This window comes from Serinus canaria, chromosome 9, assembly GCF_022539315.1.
Source record: "Serinus canaria isolate serCan28SL12 chromosome 9, serCan2020, whole genome shotgun sequence".
Lineage (NCBI taxonomy): Eukaryota > Metazoa > Chordata > Aves > Passeriformes > Fringillidae > Serinus > Serinus canaria.
Genome location: NC_066323.1, coordinates 14855531 through 14877395, shown reverse-complemented (window position 1 = coordinate 14877395; position 21865 = coordinate 14855531). Strand labels below are relative to the sequence as shown.

General features: G+C 38.0%; 1 protein-coding gene across 1 annotated transcript in view; it reads right to left on the bottom strand.

The window, feature by feature from the left end:
- Positions 1-322: 322 nt before the first annotated feature.
- DNER (delta/notch like EGF repeat containing) overlaps positions 323-21865 on the bottom strand; it is a 106856-nt gene continuing 85313 nt past the window's right edge. Inside the window, exons 8-13 of the mRNA XM_050978183.1 lie at positions 20708-20932; positions 13912-14034; positions 11594-11707; positions 10464-10595; positions 6599-6845; positions 323-1402 (exon numbers count right to left, since the gene is read on the bottom strand). Of these exons, the coding sequence (XP_050834140.1) occupies positions 1291-1402; positions 6599-6845; positions 10464-10595; positions 11594-11707; positions 13912-14034; positions 20708-20932 (953 nt within the window). The 3' untranslated portion in view covers positions 323-1290. The remainder of the gene's footprint in view (positions 1403-6598; positions 6846-10463; positions 10596-11593; positions 11708-13911; positions 14035-20707; positions 20933-21865) is intronic.

Here is a 21865-nt window from a genome sequence, read left to right as displayed (position 1 = left end):
GATAGCAGACACAGAACATTAGGAAAGGTAACTCTCGATTTTGGAGGAGCATTTGGCATTTCTGTAATTCAGATACAGGATGGTGTTATTAACCTGCACATGCACCATTCAGGACTGTGCCTTTACCCTGGAGCTGCATTTATCTTACTTTTGAGACATTACCTTCACAATACAAACCATTTTTCCCCTTCCAGATTAGCAGCTGGAATGTCATCTTTTAGCATTATTTATAGGGCATCATATGCTCATGTCCTTTCAAATTTATAAACAACACTTCAGTTTGAAATGAAGAAAAGCAAAGAAACAGCTGCAATCTTCACTGGTTAACTTTTATTCAGTATTTTCTGAAATAAGCAAGAATTTAAGACGCCCATAAGCAATCAAATACAGCCACAAAAAACCCATACTGATCCTAAATAAGAAGCACTATGAGAAATACACAATATTTCATGAAACAATACTGTACATCAACAACCTTTAGGAAACAAACAATTCAAACCATATGCTTAGTTTACTCACAATATAAAAAAACTTTAACCTTTAAAGAAAAATATAGATTCAGTCCAATTGTAGGATCCAATCCCATATCCAGTGAAGTCAATGGAAATTCTCTCATTGATTTCAATGTTTAAAGGATCATGCCCTTACTTTGCCTCAAGAGGCACTTTATTTATTATACAAGGCCTAGCCTGAATAACTATTACAAAAATGTCAAACATCAACTCAAGAGAATGTTTTAGCAACTTTCAGGAAATAATGGAGGAATAGGTTATCTATCCATGCATGGAATAAGGCAAAAGCTAATTCATTCAGATTAGGAATAATAATTTTTACTAGTTTCTTTTTCACAACACAAACATTTTAGACTTTTTTAATTAATGGATATATTATATATCATATTATGCTTCACATTTTTCCTACCTCTACTGAGAAAGCTGGCACTGACATTTCATAAAGAACTCCTCATTAATTATTGTTTTCTGTTCTGTAACAACCACAAGAAACTCATCTGGGTTTAGTAATAGTGTCTACCAAGAAAAAAGCACACACTATCATAAGCTTATAATTTATAGAGCTCAAGGTACATTAAAATGTAAATCATGAAGTTCACAAATTCTGTTTTAAAATATTTTTCCAAACTAAAAGCTGCAGAAAATTGGTTCTTAAATATTCTACAGAAAATTCTGAAGCATCTAACAGTTTAAATTACTTATGCTTTCTTCTTAAAAATATTTAAATTAGGTTAGTAGCCCATCCTTTTGAAAAATAATCCAAAAAAGATACACTAGATTACAAATCTTTTGTCTTAATCAGTGTAACCAAAGGTTTGTCATCTGGGCTGTAATCTTCATAAGCAATGGGGGTTGCATCATACATTGCAGGTCGGGATTTCTTGCCAAACCTGGAAATAAAAGAAAACTTTTGGTGACAAACAGAAACATGAATGAGTCCAAAGAAACGACGCAGCGAGTTATGGCCTGTGATCAAAAACAAAGTCAGACAGCTTAGATAAACTCTATATAACAAAAGAAAGGAAAATTAGGCCAAAATGGTCAAGAATTTTTTTCTTTTTGACCTGATGCAGAGAAAACAGTACAGAAATCACAGAAACTGAATTATTTATTTAGTCATCCACACTAAGGATTTTTATGCACTTATAACTATATTAAGCATATATTAACTTACATTGTACACACTGGAAAATAAAATCCAGAAAATTCAGATTTTGAGGATAATATTTAACCCAAACCAAAATTAACTTGATTTTCTTCTAAGACTTTCATGCGGGTTCATAATTTTCAATTTCATTCTTGCCTGTTTTCAGGGATTTAGAATTGCAGACAAAACAGAAATGGCTGAAAGCATTATGATATATATGGTGAAAATTTCATTTTTCAAAGTACTTCAGGCTACACTAGATTCATTCCCATGCATGAATGTCTGCCTTCTTCTATAGGTTATTTTAATAAATACAGACAGGTCACATTTGTTCATCTCCATCATGATGGATAAACCTGATTTTCTACAAATGAGATAAAATTTCAAGAACTGAATGAAGGAATCAAGTCATGGCATCTTACTAAAGTGGAGGCAGCAGTGAATTCTGAATCATCCATTTTCACCATCACTCTCAAGGGTTTAAAGGAAATAGAGCTTTGCAGAGATACAAATGATGGTGAGCATTCTCCAGAGATTTCAGTCAGTCTACCTGCCCTTTTTGACAGTACAGAGCACATGGATGGTTGCATACATGGAAGCAGGACAAAATCTGTTTTCTCCTTTAGGTCAGGGTTGACATGTGCCCCTAATTAGAGAAGGCTGAGAAAAGAGCACAGCACATGTGCAAGTTATTTATGGTCTGGTTGAGCCACAGACCTGCTCAACCACATTGCTTTGATCAGGTGGTTCAGAAGTCAGCCCTTGCCCAAAGCAGCGAACAAACAGCTATCACCAACCTCAGAGGTTTATGTTAAAGACAGAAGTGTTAAATGGGAACTCTGTTCAATGGGTGTGTATCTGCTAGGATGCACAGCAGGGCTATGCCATCTAATTGATGGCACAAAGGAACACACTAAGCAATTATCAATACAATCTGCAAGAGGCAATGATATGAGGAAAAGCTGCAGGTTCTTGCTACAGAGTGTTCTGGATCAATTAACTGCCTGCTTACAACAAAAGCATATACAAACAAGTGAATAAAGATTCTTTCCAGGGCAACCAAACACAGGATTATTCCTCTAACAAAGACTATAAACTGTGTGGGGAAATCTCGATCCTGGGAAGCACTGAGTGTGGAAAAATACTGGAGGGACACAATGGAAAATAATTTTTACATTAGCTTCAATGCCATACTGTGAACAATTATGTGTTTGGGTTGGTTATAAGTGCAGCAGAAGCACTGGGGAAGTTCTTCAGGGTCAAGATTTAGCTTTGGCATGTGCATTCCTGGGTGATGATGGTGATATTCCAATGTGTACATCAGACATGCTTACCAGTATATAACAATATTACACATCACAAAGATAGTCAAAAGTCAAGTATATGAAATAAAAATCAGAAAATATATTTTGAAGTGAAGCATGGAACTAGAGAGACCTGTGTAGCTTGAGAGAAACTGAGGGTTCTGGGACAATTCTGAGGACAGTACACATTCATTGTAGCAATTCTTGGCAAAGGCAGCTCCGTGTGTGTGTGTGACAGACACTGCAAATCAGTTTCACATCTGGAATGGTCCAGCTCCTCCACTTTCTTAGAACATTTCAAGAGATGGCTAACTATAGAGAGTTATTAACCTAACAACTCCTCTCAAATAGGTTTTTGAGATCATTGGACAGCTGAATCCTGAGGAAATGGTATCTTCTGACTTCTGTGGGACAGGCAGAAGTTCAGAGTTTACCCAGAAACAGAATAAAGAAACCAACCACATGTTGCTACTCTGCTCAAAACCAGCACCTGGCAAATGAAGTCCACAAAAAAAAATTTAAACAAGTAAAAGAGACCCAAAGTTAAAAAATAAATAAAGCATATTGCGAGGAAGAAGGGATTCTTCTGGATTCCACAGGAGGAGAATGAGAAGATTTATTTCCTCTGCATTATTCAGAGAAAAGGTCAGGTGTGCAAGTGGTGCCTTGCTTAGAGAAATTGAGATATAATCCCAGAAAATTAACCCTGGCAGAGGATGTATATTAAGCAATTGGTAGGTGATGTGGAGACCAGAGAAAATGTGCACGTGATCACACGTCTACAAAAAAGCAGCTGACAGATCTATGCCAGTAAGAAATGAGTGCATGCTGATGCTCATCCAATTCAGAGAGCTTAGCACACCATAGTGTGACACAGGCAACTCCACAGGAATGGGAGAATATGCAGTGGAGAGAAGCTGACCCTGCTGGGACAAGAGAACTTAATCAGAGTCTGATGAACCAGACACTTCAGCTGACACAGAGACAGGACAGATCAGCATGTGAAAATAAAAATTAAATAAACTACACTAAGTGGTGCATGAAGGCTACTGATATCTGGGCACACACAGAACTAACTGCAGCATAGTCTGTCACCAGATAATTCATGAACTCAGTGTGAATGCTTTTCTAAAGTGAACAATTTTGTTTCAATAACAGATCTTGGTTCCATTTCAATGCCATCTTCTGGCTGCCATAGCCAGCGGCCTATTAACCAACTATTTCATTACACTGCTCTCTTCCAGCTTTAGAATGTATAAATTTTAACATAAAAGGATTTTTTGTCTGCAAAAAGATTTTTTTGTCTTTCCTGTCTGCATAATGGATGCTAAATACAACTGTGCTTTTTCTGCTCAGAAAACTACCTAGTTCTGATCTGCTAATCTTAGAAACATTCCCTAGAAGTAGACATTTATTAGTAATGATCCTTGAGCACATTGGTTTTGTCTTACAGCAAATACCTTGATTAGTAAAGATCAAAATATTAAAAAATATCTAGGAAAAAAATGCTGAGAAACACGAACAAGTAATTTTAAAATAATTTACTGACTATGCAACAGGCATCCACATCCCCACACACCTGCTGACTTTATCAGAAACCTTCCCTTTAAAGAAAATAATCTACTAACTTTTCCCTTGGCCTCTATTTTCCAGAATTACTAGCAAGTTTTGGTGTCTAACTGTGAAAGGGCATTATTTTCAGAAAATGCTGAACCTTCTGTTATTTGAAAGTAGATATCTTAGATTCAGCAATCCTGAAAATTCAGACCTTTATATATGTAGATTTAGAATTTATGCAAAAATAACTATAAAAGTTTTGCTCCTTTTCCTGGATTGAAATGACCAAACAGTGGTTTATATCTTTCTGAACCCAAAATATACACAACAATCTCCACAATAAACCTCCATGAATTACCTTACCTGGCAGCTCTATCTTGGATTTTTATAAGGCATCACATTCTTGGAGGCACTGAAAATTATTTGGAATTAAAACATTTCATTTGCTTTAAGTAGAAATACCTTTTTCAAATAGGGAAACCCTCAATGGACAATAATGTAATTTCTAACTACATATTATGGATTTGAAAAATCATCATTAATCCATCCCAGTCTAAAAAGTTTTTGAAGTTGGAACACTTTGAAGAGCTACTACTCAAAGCTGTGATGTGATTAACTGAGCCTGGGGGAACGCCTCACCCATTTCAGATAATTTTGATGACTTCAGCAGTGGTACAATTTAACCTATTTCATCTTCACTGAAACAGAACTGGAGCATTCAGAAAATGAATTACCAGCAATCACCAACCAATATGCACATATTTCTCCATGTTAGTGCACAGGAACATGTCTCCCTCAGTTGTTTTAAGAGCATTTTAATGGTAACACACATGAATACTCTGGAATTTTAAGTGATCTTGACAAATTGAAGAAATGGGAAAAAAGAAACACCAAAAATGAAAATTCCACCCTATTAAGAGAGATGTCAAACACAGAAGAAACCATACTGGCTAGGAGGCAAAGTGACACTGAGGATCTTGGGATGAGGAAAAGGTCTCACAGGTCACAAAAGTATGTCATTTGCCACTAGAAAGGAAAAAAAAAAGAAAAGAAAACCAAAAACCAAGCAAGTTTTTTTCAGATGTGTGAACAGGAATGCCATATTTAAGATGCAGGAGGTGATTACTCAGTTTATTTGGTGCACCTAAATCTTCACACAGAGAATTACTTCCTGCTTTAGGGACCCCCGCCCCCTTCAAAAAAGAAAAAGAAGATAAATATAATCTGGAGTGTGTCCCAGGAAGGCAGTAAGAAAGCTGACATGATCTGGGAGGGGATACAGAAAGAATGGGCTAGTTAAACCTAAGAAAGAAAAAAAGTGGCTTCGCTTTGTTTGTTTTTATCAGGGCTCAGCACCTGATATACAAGTGATAAGAACAGCAATAAATTATCCTTCATGACAGCCTGAAGAGCAGTAAGAAAGAAGCAGCCAGGTTAATAGCAAAGAAAATCCAGGTTTAATTTTAGGAAAGCCCTTTCTAAATCTACTCAACTCCTTTGGAAGTTTTTAAACACAATTGTTGGCAGGGAGCTAGGTATATTTAATGCCATATTAGTGCCATGGCTTACACTTGAGCTCTCAAATCCTTTCCACTTCTACTTTTGGATTATTCTGACACTCAATGCCCTGCTGTGCAAGTGCTCCATTAAATTTCAAAGTAAAAAAATTACTTTCCTTAGGAAAGCAAGTAAGAAAGGCAAATAGGAGCACAAAAATGAGTGATGTGAAGAGATTCTCACTGAATAATCTGGTAAATTAGTCACAAAAATCAATGTGCCTTTCCTGTCTGATCATATTACTTTTGCATAGCAGTTAAAGAATTTTACATCCCTAACAGATCTGACAGGCTAAGGACTCTGCATCTTCACCAGTTACACCAAATACAGTCAGAATAACTCTGTCTGTTTTCAAGGAGTTTTGCTGCATTGTCACACCTCAGATGAGAACAGTGAGCAGTGCTGTGCTTTCCCAGCAGAGCAGCCCACTGGCTCTGCCAAGAGCACTTGGGTGCACTGTGCATGGACTGCAATGCCACGTGAGAACAGCTTCCTAGGCCATCAGCCTGCCCAGCACAAACCTGGCGTGTCGGATGGAGGCGATGGCGCTGCTGAACTCGCTGTCAATGCTCCTGCAGTTGTAGAACTCCTCGTAGGCTGGCCTGGAGGAGCCCTGGTACTCGATGCGGCTGATGCGGCAGATGCCCACAATCAGGATGATCAGCATCAGGACAAAGGCCACGCACAGCGCCCCGATGATGATGTACAGGGAGTGACGAGGCATGTTTGTCAGGCTCTCTGCCATATGCCCAGACTTCCACTGCAGATCTGCAAATAAGAAATAAAAGATTATCATGAATTAATAATTTATATCCGTCCTGTTGAACAGTACTACTTTAAGATACTAATTTTCAATAGCCAAGACTTTTGAAACTATGGAGATAGGTAATTTGAACTTTCTCAGGCTCTGTTACCGATACACCACCAGGCCTGACATGCTACAAATTTGAATAGCACTATGTTGAACCTTCACCCACTTTTTTCTGTTGATTTTTACAGTCATATAGGAATGCCTACCTAGTTTGATCTCCTGTGTAACCCAAGTAACAGAAAATCAAGTTATTCTTGCATTATGTTAATTTTATATTACAGGCTCTCTAAAGACAGGCTGGTTTTATGCAAAAGCTTTTAGGAAACAACCAGTTTTCTTGTGCAGTTTGTTCCAATAGTGAAGCCTTCCACTAAAATGTGTTATTTAAGATGTACTAAACACACTTGGTTTGTAATTTGAAACACAGACTTTCTTATGCCTATCTCCACCGAACTGCAGAGACTTCAGCATTTCAAGGACAAAAAGGACACCTCATAAGGTCCTACAAAAAGGAGCCCATTGGAATCTTTTCCCAAGCATTATTTCCCTGAGATTCTCAAAGCAGACCTTAAAGGCAATCTGGAAAAGGCTTCTTGTATTTATGTATTCCAGATCTTCTATATAAATATTCTTGATCCCCAAACTGTATCTATGCCAAACAGATTTTCTATCAATTGCTTATGTCCTCAGATCTGTTTCTCTCTAGCATGGGTCAGAATATTTCTAATTAACCTGTACTTCCCTCCAGGGTTCATTTTTGGCAGCCTATGGTCTCATTTCAAAACAGGAACAGACTTGAATCATCCTGACTACAGAAATGTAGCACTCTGCAAAAGTTATTTCTAGTAGGTGCCTGTTCCTTTTTCAAATGTACTTCTGCTTTACACTGATTTAGAATCTCCCTTTCCTCAGTCACAAACAGGCTGGGAACAGGGCTTCCAAGCACATGCTTTGGGAGGTTAAGATATTCTCAGAAGCCACCTCTCAAGGATGCTGATGATGGCAGATAGTTAAAGCACCTGAGTTGAAATCTCCAGTTCAGCAGCAGTAGATAAAATCTTGATCTACAGTAGAAATACAGGGAATGTAAAAGGACAGGAAAAGAAAGAAGTCTGTTTTAGAGACAGGTGATGAGAAAGCTCAAAACTGTAACATGTGGGATTCAGCTGGGCAGAGTTTGGAGAAATGGCTGCTCTTTGTCACAACAGTGAAAGTTGTCCTGGAGCACCTCCCAGCTCAGGGGTGCTCAGACTTTGTCCACAAATGGGAGCTGAGTTTAAGGACTGGCTGTTTGTTTCTCTTATCTTCTTCAGAGGTCAGTAAAGTTTTGATCAGCGTGAATCATTCAGTGATTTAATGTTTCTAAGGCACTGTTACTGCAGTTTGCCCAGTCAAGATATGAGGGAGGGAATACAGCTGTGCTCTGTGCAGTTTGGGATGGGCTTCTATTTCTGTTCTGCAGCACATTTGTCACACACAGTGATTTCTGTCAGGCTGTCAGACTAGGCTGAATCCAGATCTAATGTGTGCAGATATATGGCAAGACATTTCTGATTTAGATTCCATGTCTTCCATCTCTGGATGACAAAGATGAGAAAAATTTCTCCCCTTTTTCCTCACCATATCAAAATATAAAGATTAACATTTTATACTCCAGAGATTAGAAATAGCATATGACAGCTCAAAATCACAGTATTTTCAGTTGTAATATTAAAGGTCATAAAATTAATTAAGAATAAGATTTCAATGCACACCATGGTCTGTACCAGAAATTCTTCATAATGCTAGTTTTCAAGTAACCACATGGTTTGGCATACCTCAGTAACTACATTAATAATTACAAATGTTGCAAAGGTAATGATATTACCAAATAACCAGAAGGCATCAGAGAATTCATATGAGACATTTGTAAGCATATTTACAGTGAATGCTCCATTAACTTTTTAGGCAAATGCATTTCATTTTGAAAGAAAGAATATCCTCTTTATAATTAAGACCAATTTAATCCTATTTAATTGGAATTGCTAATACTGGTAAGGATCATAAGATGATATTAAAAATATCACAATTCATCCAGGCAACGTACATCTTATCTAGTTTGTTGTATACACAGCACTTGGAAATTAAAAAGAACAGTCTGACGAGAAGATAACCCTGAAATCCTGTTAAGGAAGTCACTTCAAGCAGCTAAACCAGCTGGTGAAAAAACTATAAATAGGGTGGTTTCACAAAAAAAGATTACGTAGCAATAGCCTCCTTCATGGTCAGTAACAGAAAGTCACAAAGGATAAAATGTGATCTATTTAGTCTCAGGAAGCACAAAGCCCAGAGCTCCAGGCACACTGCAGCTGCCAAAGGCATCCCAAGGGGAGAGCAAACCTGCCACAACGTGGCTGCCTCCATGGCTTTTTCCTTGGAACCAGCCCTAGGCCAGGGCTGCTTTTCCTGCCTAGGGTTAGTCAAATTTAGTCAAATGCCACCCAAACACCAGTGTCCTGTTAAGCCTGGCTTTGTGTCTTTTTCTAGCATTCAGAGGGATGGTCTAATACAAAGTCAGTATGCAGTGTTTAAATTTAATTTCCATCACATTATTACCATTATGTGCAAACTGCTGAAACACAATAAAAACAGCAAAGAGAATTGGAAGGATTAACAGAAGCACATTTATTAATAGATTCAAACTTCAGAGCTCAAAGAAATCCACTGCACCATTGTCTCCAGTCTCCATTGCCATTGTCTCCAGTGAGTTCAGAAGTGCTGCACCTGTTTATAAAAGAGCTGGATATGGCTTATCTAGATATGATTAGAATTAAGTTCCCATCAGCTTGTTAATTCACAGCTCAGGGAAAGACAGTGAGTACAAAGATCTTCACATGGCTACTTCATACTTTCTGCCTCTCCTGGACTCTCCACTGTGCCATAAGGATGCCCTTACAGTGAAGTTTCTCTCTAAAATGAGAAAGAAGACCACACTGAAGGTGTTCCTTCCAGTGGAACCTCTACGTTTTACTGAATGCTTTGGAAATATTTGGTCTTGGACCCCTTCTTCTTTCAAACAAATTTGGTGGAAATTAGCCTATGGCTGGAACAGTTATTCCTGAAAAAGTTGTTAAATGACTGCACACACAAATTACAGAACAATTGCACAGAACCAGTTTCCTTAGGTAAGCAAGTTCCAAGTTGTTTTGCTGAAACATCACTAGAGCTGCAGGTGCTCAGAAGTCAATACAAGCCTGTTAGGAATGTGCTTATACTGCTATGGAACACACTTGACCCAAAGTGTGCAGGGGGGCTGTGAAGCATGAGCACAATTAGAATGCAAACTGAGTGCCCAGCTCTGAGACAACATCCCTGACAATTCTAGTCTGACACATCTCAAAGTAGGATGCCCAGAAAAAAGTTTTTAACTTTCACAACCACATTTGAAATGCTACGGCCAAAAATAGAATTAATTTACCGTGATTTTGTTCATTTACATATGATTCAGAGTATTTGTGCAGACAGGTATTTAGAGGTAAAGTTCCTTTAATATGGCTTACAATTTTTAGAAGCATTTAGAGAACTCCAAAACTTACGTATTTCACAGTTTGCACCGACCCATCCATGAGGACAATGGCAGGTGTAACCACCAGGCTGATCTATGCAAGTTCCAGCATGGTGACATGGGTTGCTGTCACAGTCATTTACATCAATTTCACAGTCTTCACCTTACATAGGCAAAAAAAACCAAAAACAAAATTATGTCTGACAGGTGCCTGATGTAGCAAGTACATCCTCAGTCATTTAACTTCTCTCTTCTGCAAAACTCCTTATAGTGCAATACATCTTTATTCTCAGAACATCAAAAGGATTCCAAGAAGTAAGTATAATCCTTATTCAATCAGGTGAAAATAAAGCCTGAGGACTAAGGGACTTGACTAACCTCCCACAGACTCTGTCTCACTTCTCTAAATATAATTTGCATCCCAAGAAAATGTGGTATAACAGATGATCATGGATATTCTGATATGCTAATTCTTTTCCAAAGAATGTCCTTTAACTAGAAGAGATCAAAAGGCACAATTTGATCTATAAACCAGCTATGAATGGATTTACCTATTTCTCTCACATTGGATATTACCTTACATGACTAACAGAACATCAGATTGTAAATTATCTTGACATCAGATATTTGGATTATGCCCATCACATCAGTCTAAGAACAAGGCCAAAAGATTAAATGAGTTTCTTACCAGTACTCTGAAAGTGTAAATTGATTCATAACAAGTACATTAGGGCTTTTAGCAATTGCATATTAAGATAATGGAATAAGCTGTTTCTTGAGCACACAGTAACTAAGGTCACTGTTAAAACATTTTTCAGTTTCAACAGTGTCCAATTAGTATATTGGACAGTATATTACCTGGAAATCTTCAAAATACTATTTTTAAAATGCAATCTAGTCTCAAGTAGCAAGATCATAAGCCATGTTAAACAGCTGTTAGCTCTGTGAAGTCACTTTAGTAACATGCCTTTTTTGCTGCAAAGTTCAAAGCAGATGTAAGTAATATCAAAAGTTTTTGATTGTCACTAGACTGCTCACAGTACAGCAAAGCCCACATTAATTCATTTCTTGAGGTGACACAGTCTTACTTGGTATTTGTCTTCCTCTAGACATGGTGAACAATGACAACTAGATATTCTGTGTAACACACAGATCACTTGCCTGCGTATCCAGGTGCACAAATGCACGTAGCATTTAGACCTTCGCTGTCACAAGTGCCACCGTTCTGGCAGTTGATGTTAACACAAGGATCTTTGTATAACTCACAGTGCCTTCCTGAAAAGGAAAAATCAGTAATTGCCATTGACATGACTGATACTGGCAGCATGGAATCAGTACATGTGATAACTTGACTTCACCTGGATGATTGTGCAGACTCCAGACCTGCCCTTCTGGGCTAATGATGCCATAACACTAAAGCCACTTGGTTTATGCTGGCTAAACTTTTTACATATGTGCCTCCTCTCTGCTCTTCCCACAGGCTGTGAGCTAGGAGAGGCTGGGCAATTTCTGCTTAGAACTATTGTCTAAGAAAAAACACAAAATGAAGCATAAGCAGATCAGTTATCTAAAATTCTTCAGTAACATGTCAATAATTGTCTTGACTAAGAATTTTATGTAATAACTTATTTAATAACATAGATAAGCATTCAGATGCCTCTCATTACTTGTTTCTGCAAATGAGGAATATTACTAAGATAATAATAAAAAAAAATTCAAATGTATAGTTAGAAATACATAACTGGATGGCTCTACTTCATGCCACTACCTTCACTCTTTCATGTCCAGTGTAGGCCTTGTGAACCCAGCAGGTCTGCCTTGCAGAAAACACTGCAAGCTGCACCTGGCATACAAAACATGTAACACAGCATATTCCCACCTAAGGACCAGGAGAGAGATTATAATGCCACTGCTGCATACATTGTTTTCTTGGGGTCTACTGTTCAGATTAAAAATGTATATATATTAATATATTTTATGTGTATACAGATACACTCACTACAGACCTGCCAAAATCATTTTGTTGACATTTGCAGTGTTAGCAGCAAAAGGCAGAGCCCTCAAGTTGAGCATCCTGTGAGTGAGGAGAAGCAGAGGCAGCAGCCCACGGGTACCTGCTGCTGGCACAAGCTCCAGCCCTGCCCAGCCCTGACAGCTCTCGTCCATCTGCCAGCCCAGGGGTGCAGAGGCAGAAGGGGCACTGCAGAGGGGCAGCTCTGGGCTGGTAGTGCCAAGAATGATGGCCCACATCATATCTTGAGCTGGGTACCTCAGGTCTATTCATTGGTGCCACTGAACTCCTCAAGTACTGCAATGATGGGAGCTCAGTGATCACCAGAAGCTGCTTCCAGGACCAGGTGCCCTGCTCTCATTTCCAGCATGATGTGATGTGCTGTGCACACAGCTTCCAGCTCCACCAACAGGCCGGGTGAGAAGAGACAATTAACATTATAGTCAACATTATGATTAAGTGCTGCTTAAACTCTCATAAAAAGCTCAGGGTCATTTCCTCACCAGGCCTCTAAAATGATGAATTCTGTATCCATAGTTAAAGAGCAGTGCAATCACCAGTGTGAAACACACATTTAGCCTCAAGCAGCTGTTAAGTGAGCGTTACTTATCAACAGAGATAAGGATTGATATGCTTAATGAGGAAATGCTAGAGCAATGTTCCTTAAAACAGAGTCATTCTGTGCAGAATATTTGTTTATAATCCTAATAGCATATAAAATTACATGCAAAATGTCCTCACAATTCAACACAGAATATACTAAAAGAGTATCACTTTGGCCTTCCCCACAGGACATGTCACAGACCACTGATATGTGTTAATTTGTTTACAGCTGAAATCTGTGAGAGAAAAGAGTTTGTATAGCCAAAAAAATGCTATTCTCATCTATTTTATAAATTACTTCAAAAATGCTGAAGATGGATTCCATTTGAACACAGATCTAAGAATAGCTGCAGTTAACATGGAAAAGCAGTGATAGACCTACTACCCTCTCTGGGATTTACAGTCTTCTAAATGAACAACCAAGATAAATCTTTTATTTCTACTCCTTTGTGCTAATCTATTTCAAATACTAATCTTTTATTATTATGTTTTAGCTCACTTCACTGGAGAAAATAAAAAATTATATGAAAGCTCTCTGTGTAAAGGCTCCAACAACAACTGATGAAAAAATCTATTTAGGAGTTATGGGTTTTTTTAAATCTCATCACTTTCTAACATATCATAAAAACAGCAGAAAAAACTGCACCAGAGAAGAACAGAGAAAATCCATTTGTGCCCAGACCAGGGCATGCATTATTCACAGAGGAGCTAAATCTTAACTAGTAATTTGAATAAAGATTAAAGGATCAGGATCAATACTGAAGTTTGTCTCTGTTAATTTTACGTGAGGGATATATTTCTGCTCAGGATCTGTCACAGAACCCACCATAAAAACTGCAGAGAACAATTGCAAAGCCCAGCCTACCTTCGTATTCAGCAAGGCACACACACTCGTAGCTGTTGACGAGGTCTCTGCAGGTGGCTCCGTTCTGGCAGGGTGCAGAGAGGCATTCATTGTACTCCTCCTCACAGTAAAGGCCATGGTAACCTAAACCACAGGAAGGGGAAACAAAAATAGTTATGAAACACTTTGCAGTAAAAATTAACAATTAGGCAACTATAGACCGTGGGCAGATGCTTGTTAACTTAAATATACTGCACAAACTGATATTTGTTAAGACATTGATTTTAAAGGCATCTGTTCCCCAGGTGAAAATTACCAAGAAAATATTGGAAGCACAGTATTCTGAGAGAATCCCCAACTCCTGTGCTAAACCACAATGAGGTGCAAGGATGAAGGCTGGTGGCAGAGGTCAGAAGCAGTAACGTGAATACCCACACTCAGTCAATATTCCTGCATTTCTTTCAACAGTCTCCCAGGTCCTTTGGATCCTTGCATCAAAGCCACTGCTCATCAAAGAGGTGATAATTGTACAACAGTAGTTAGAATGATTACATGTTTCAGCATTAATGCTGTACAATGTCAAAGCACTGTAGAAGCATTAAGGCACTTTCATCTTTACACTATTTCCAAGCCATAGGCAGGTACTGTGGGCTGATTAGGTAAATACAGAAAGCAGAAGTAGGGAAAAGCTACATGGCCTGTTAACAGCCACAGAGTAATTTGTATTATGAGACAAAAAAGGAGTTAATCCACATGAAAATAGCACCTTTTTCATTACTTAGTGTGCCACACAATCATTAGCCCTAACAGTAGTTGAAATTACAGACCTAGAGTAGTCTATGATATAATACCAGACACTGGAACTGTGTTCATGTGCTTATAAAAGCTTGATTTCCTCATTACATTAAAAAAAAAAAAGAATGAACCTACAATGAATAAATATGCAATGGGCATGAATACAGATGCCAGGAAAAAGGCCTAAAATACAAAGTGTAGATTCTTCAGTGTGATTTTACTTCTTAAAGTAATCTCTACTTAGTAGCAAAACTCAGATATGAAAGGAGGGTGTCTTTCATGAGAGGGGCATATTCTCTTAGTAAGTTGCAATCAATCTATATTCAGCATCCTGGTCTAAATATTCCCCAAAATTCTCATAGAATAATAGAAGATAGGATAAATACTGCCTTCAGACAATATTTGCATTCACCCTCTCCCTCCCTATTATGGATAATTCAAAACAAAATTTTTTGAAGATACAACTGTTAATACTAGTCAAGATATATAGACAATACCATCCATTATAATTCTCAAAAAATTGCCCTTTCATAGGAAATAGTTGGGCTAGTAAGGTATTAAGAAACATTTCAGAACCACTTTCTCCAAAGCTGTCAGCCAGGCAAGAAACAATTAATTATGCTAAATGTTGAGTGTTTTCTTGCCAGCCTACAATGAAGTTTATCTAGCTTATGAGAATATGAAATATTCTTATGTAGCGAGATCTGTAGCCAACACACAAACCACCAAAATCAGATGGGAGAATCAGTAAGGAAAACAGATGGGAATTCCCAGTGTTTAACACCGATGTAATGAGATACTCTCAGAAAAAATGTTTTCCACTTCTCACCTTTCCAAGAGAACGAAGGGAATTTGTGACTAAATAGCTGTCTGGTTTCCAAAATCAATATGAACTAGGGTATCACCTCCTCAGGCTGCAGCCAGCCCACGCTGCCAGACACTGCACACAGCCAGGGAAAGATGTTTCCTCTCTCCACGAGAGGGCAGGTCTCACCCACACACAATTTCACCCTCACCGTCCTCACCCCGGGGCCAGCAGCCTCCTTCTGCTGGAACTGCTGGATGGAGAACATTCCACTGAGGGACCACCTGAGGAAAAGGCATGCTTCTCCTCAGGGAGATAAGAGGTACCCTGTCGTTCTTAATGAGCATTTCTCCTTGCATTACTGCTTTTAAATTATACTGATCTATAAACCCTGTAGTACACTGAGTTCATACAAATATCTTCAAAAAGACTACATAAATAATTTGTACATTTTTGTCGAAGAATTTAGATTGAAACAGGAGCATTTGTCATAAATCACTTCAGAATTATGGATTCTAGGGAAGTTGCTTGCTCTCCTTCTAGCAGTGTTACGATTCTGCTGCTTTTATGTTCCCAGCCAATGCCAAATGCAGCTCCTTGCATCTTTTGTGGTGTGCAATATTTCTGTGGATGTATTCAGAAAGAAAGAAAAAATACCTACATTAACAACACTTCTCCAGCTACTGTGCCCTGAACAGGATAAAAAAACCCACAGGAGGCATTGCAGCTTCAAAAAAGAACAACTTTTCCAGGCCACATGAAATGGGAAAAATCTTTAGTAATAGAATCTTCATGAACTCAAGCAGAACTGGAAAATGAAGGTTCAGTTCTGATGTGCTCTCCTCAGAGGCTGAGGAATGGACAGGGAACCTAAAAAACCCTAAAATAGAGTTGTCCCTATGTAACCCCTTTTCCCTCTATGTGACCATCCCACTGGTACTACCCACTGCTACTGGTCTTTACAAAAGCAGAAACAGATCTGTTGCCATTCTCCTCTTGATCCCCAAATTCTTCTTCCTCTTTCTTAAGCAACAGGAAGGGTGCCTCAAAGAGAGCAGGTTGTTTTCTTGGTAGAAATAAAATCTCATCACTTTCTAACACATCATAAAAACAGCAGAAAAAACTACACCTGAGAAGAACAGAGAAAATCCATTTGTGCCCAGGCATGGCCTTCAGTTGCATGCTGAACTGCACTGTCTTTGTACAGGGCTGTTAAAAACTGCAGAAGGAGAAAATGGGAAAGGAAGCCCACAATCTGTGTCACACAGGCTGATGAGAAGACACGGGGTTTGTCAAAGCCTTCAAGAGGAAAAGATCCAGCAGAATAATCTCAAGAATATCTGCACTATCAGGTTAACAAAAGAAAGAGGCAAAAGCTTGCTCTCCCTTTAGAAATCAATAAAGAACAAAGCTGAAATCTTTTTAGCCTTTTTAGACACTAACCCCTCAATAGTGACTCCCTGGGCTTATCCATACCTAACATTTCACCCAATCAAGGCAGCAGAACATAAATCCCATCTTTATGGGAAGACCTAATGGGGTACAATGCAAGCCAGCTCTGTTGTGCAGGGAACAGCATCAGGTCATACTTATGGCTGTTCACTAACACAGAGCTGCATGTTATAGAGCCAGGAAATAAATATGTTCAGCTTATACAGCAATTAGATGAGAGAGAGGAATACCCCAGATGGCAGGAAGGTAGGAAGCCATGCTCACCAGCCATGGTCAGATTGCATGGAAGGTTGTCTTAATGCAGAAGTGGAAACAAGATGAGGAAACAGAAGCAATAATGGGCTCAGAGACAGTCAGAAGCTGGAATTAACCTGAAGTCATTTCTTCCTGAGCTCACATATCCTGCCCCAGTTACACAGTGTGGGAAGGGAAAACACAGAGAAAAGAAAAATTGCAACTGCTGCAGACAAATCTTGCTCTGGCCTCTGCAAAGGCACAAAAATTAACTTATGCTCCTAGAACTATCTATTAAGCTGCATGAGCAGTAAAATCAAGGGAACATACTCCATGGCACTACTTCTGAAGTTGCAGCCACTTTTTATACCCTGCAGCACTTTTTCTGAAACTCCTCTCTTCTTTTTCCCAAATGTTCTATATATGACATCATATATATCTATATAGAGGACAGGTGTTAATGTCTGTACAGTGCTGTGCAGCTTCAAAATCTGTGTCTTTAAAAAACCCATATCCAAAATCTTCCTGTGATATTAAGCCATGCAATTTCTAGCTACATTTCTCCACTTCAAACCAGATGAAACTAAAAATACTATATTAAATATTTGCATTGGAAATTTATAATGGTAGCTGTATTAAAATAATTGCATATAAAGAGTAAAAAGGTTTATCAGGAGGAAGAAACTTATTTGGGATCAGGCAATAAATAAACATTCTACAAAGAGACACAAAGGGTTCCCACTAGTTTCACCAACCAGACTTCAGATGAGAAGCCAGCAAATGAGCACAAGAACTTTTATTAGAATTACTTCTTTAATATGAGGTAAGAAGTAAAACATGCAACAACCTCTAAATCTAGCGTCTAAACATTAAGTATTTCTTTGTTACTTGTAAAGGGTGAGGTGGTAAGTGTTAATAATTGGGTGTGTAAGTATATAAATACAGATTTAAGGTAAGGTTTCATGTGCAATTGAAAAATCACACACACAGTACAAAGCAGGTATGGTTGCACATGCTTGGGAACTCCACAGAGCCCCTCAGCAGACATTTGAGGTATGATCAACTTGGAAATAACTTACTTTTCCTTCCACTCTAAAATTTGGAACATTCGAAATATTAGACTGCTTTCCAAGTTAGCTTATACAAGTTAGCTTTCCTCTACAAGCTATTAGATGAAAGCCCACAATGAAAGCCAGCATACACACAAAAATTAGTAGCAAATGTCTGGTTGTTCATGTTCTGCAAATTGTGCAGCTATGCAAGTATAACCACCATCATTTATCATTCTTCAAATCTGTACACTGGCCAAAGAAACAAGGAAGCCAAACTGCCTACCAAGCAAGGAGACTTGCACAGACCTTGGACTAACTGGGGCAATTTAAAATTCCTCTCTTGTTTCATTTTTGAGACAGAAGTAACCCAGACAAAAATCCAAAATCCAACTGACACTGTAAAACAGTGCTTAAAGGAAGGACACCATTCAGGTCACACATATAAGCAAAACTCTTTCTGTATTTCTATCTGTCAAATACTTAAAAAAAAAAAAGGACTACAGCACCCTAGAGCTGAACACAAAAATTAAGTGTGACAGTTTCTAAACTTCATAAAACTGTTTTTCAGATGTGTCAGGTAATCAATACAGAAGATAATTCTAAAATGTCATTTAACAACCATTCCATTAAAAAAAAAATTATGTGCAAGAACTCAGGGATATATCTGAAAGCCTCCTGTACAAAGAAGCCAATGGTCTAGGAGCATGCACAGATGCTGAGAGCCTGCAAGCCAGAAAGCCTCAAGGTCACAAGGCAGAGACCAGTTCTTTCCTGGTAATATCTTTATTATTAACCCTTGATGATGCTTCTAAACTGTACCCAAATTTTATTCATTCACTTTACAAGTAATGTAACAGATACAGTCAAGGTCTCTTCAGGCAAAAATGTAAATAGAATCCAGCTTCTTAATATCCCAGAGACATAACTGCATCACTCACCCCCTCTAGCAAACTGCTTTTTGATAGAGATACCAAAAATGTATTAGGCTATGATTTGTAGTCATTACTTTAGTTGGCCTTTTTTTTAGGAATTAAAACATAGGAATCTCAAGTTTAATTGCTCTTACCTGCCTTACACTCAGTAATTACCCAATCCAAGGGCAAGAAGAAGATTAAAACTTCTCTGGGTTTCTTGGAAAGATCAATGTCTAGTTTTTACTACTATTATTGAATGACAAGGCCTGTCAGCAAATGCATTACAAGATAACATTACTGTGGTATTGTCTGCATTTCACTTTCCTATTTTTCTCCTTTATAAAAGAGTATGTAATTTAACTATAAATCTGTCAACTCCAACAACAAATTTCCATAGCTTCTGATAATTTGTGAGTTCCTCCCAAAAAAATTCTGATGGTCTCTTTCATGTCTCTATAGAGCAGATAAATTCTGACACCACCTAAAAATGCTGAATTAGTTAATCTCATTATAAAATCCCCATATTCAAAATATCCACAAACAGATTGGTGGGACACATGCACATCCTGAAAACTGAGATGGAAGAGATGAAGAACTATGACTGGTTTCTCAGAAAACAAGGAAAGCAGCAGAGAGAAGATATTCCTCTGAAAGGAGCATAGAACAATGTGAATGTCACAGCAGAGCTACTAACTATCAAATGTCACTCCTTAGTTTATCCCTTGTACACTGGAAATTGGTTTTATCCTTAATTTCTTCAGTTTTTAAGCTAATAGCTTCATAGGGACAGACAAAAAAAAAAAAAAAAAAAGCCAAAACTTATTCAAGTGAAAAGAAAAACAAAGATTGATGCTCACTCTAAGTGCTTAAACAGCAGTGGATGTGTAGCACTGATTATCAGACATTTTAACTGCTACTTCACCCACTAATTATCATTGCTAAAATGGATAAAGGGAGCTGTAAGCACCCCAATATCCTGTTATGTTGGTACAAGGATGAAAAAATTCTGCAGCTAAACCCTTTGCTACACAGACCCCGTGAATGTCAGGCTGTGCTGTCAAACAGTTCCCAGCTGAGTCTCCTCACTGGACTCACCTGAGCAGCCCTGCTGGATTTTCTCTAGAGACACAATTTATGTAAATATGGACAGAGAACTCAACCCTTTGGAATAACCAATATTTTTCCTTCTCTACCTTTGTTCAGCCACCTTGTCTGTTTTTCCCTAATGATCAGTGCCACATTTTCCATTCTCTCTACCAAATTTTGTAATTCCAACAGTGCTGATGCCTCGCCTTAGAAAGATTTATCCTGCAGACTACAGTTTTGTAATACAGCTGTAGAGTTCACTCAAGCCATATGGATCTCAGTGGGTATTTCAGTGCTCACTCTGCAATTTTTGGTTTTCCAAGTGCAATGTGTAGATTCCTATCATTGCTCTAAACAGACAGAACATCTGCTCAATCTGTTTCATAGACTGAGAAGAAAAGGAAGTCATTTTAAGCTATATATGGAACCTGCATATAAAAATATTAGAAGATTTACAGAGGATGTAACTTGGTACAAACCAGGGATACAGAGGCATCTGTAGCTGGTTCCAACGCTGCGACAAATGCCGTGTGCACACGGGTTCAGAGCACAGAAATCTATCAGCTGAGCACACGTAGGTCCTGTAAAGCCAGGACTACAGCTGCAGGAGAAGGCAAGTCTGTCTGCATAGCAGGTTCCATTGTTCTGGCAGGGAGATGATGCACAAGGGTCTATTTTGTCCTCGCAAGTGGTTCCTAAAAACCCTAAAAGAAATAAATGGGTTTGGTAAGTAAGCATGCTGATATGCATACAATTTTAAGAACTAAAGCAAGTTAAAAGTAAGCCATAGAGAGATCTATATTCCTTTCTTTTTTAATTCTATGGATATTATAAAAATACAGACTTCTTACACAATAAACTCTAATTTTGCCTATTAACATTCTCTGAAAAGAGATGCTTTAGCTAATATACTATAAATGATTACGGCAGTGAATTGCAAAAATATGTTCCTGAATCAGTGCTTATCTGCTTTCTGAGTGAATCTGGCTTGAAAAGTTGAGGAGATTTTCTAAAGATCAGGAGCTGCCTAGCCTAAAAAAAATAAGAAAAAAAGCCCAAACTGACCTATTTTTCCTCTGTTAATGCGTATGTAAAATGTAACAACCTCTTAAATATAATATGCATTCATTGAGTTTCATTAATTGAAATATCTTTTACAAGAAAAAACTTCTCGTTAGCAGGAGAGACAATGATTTATTAAAGCAACACCATGCCAAAAACAGACATAAGGAAAAGGATATTCTTGCAAGGGAACTTTTAATCAGATGTAGTGAAGAATTATGTTTTAATAAATTACAGTACCTGCACCTTGTATCTATACATACACATACATCATGTATGTAGTGCACAATGCATGGTTATTGTATCCTAAAGCAAGTCAGAAATGCATATTTAAATTCTAGAACCCTTCCAAATAAAAGAACCAACTGTCCTTTCCATTCCATTATATATCTTTTAATAAGTTTTTGGTTCTTTTGGGCAGACCATCACTTTTCAGGCTTAAAATTCCCTGGGATATTTTACATTGTAAAAAAGCTCTTAACATTAAATTAGAATAATAAACAAAGGTGAGTAACCCACAAAGAGCATACTACAGAGATTTACTCACAGAATTAACAAAACTTATATTAATGTAA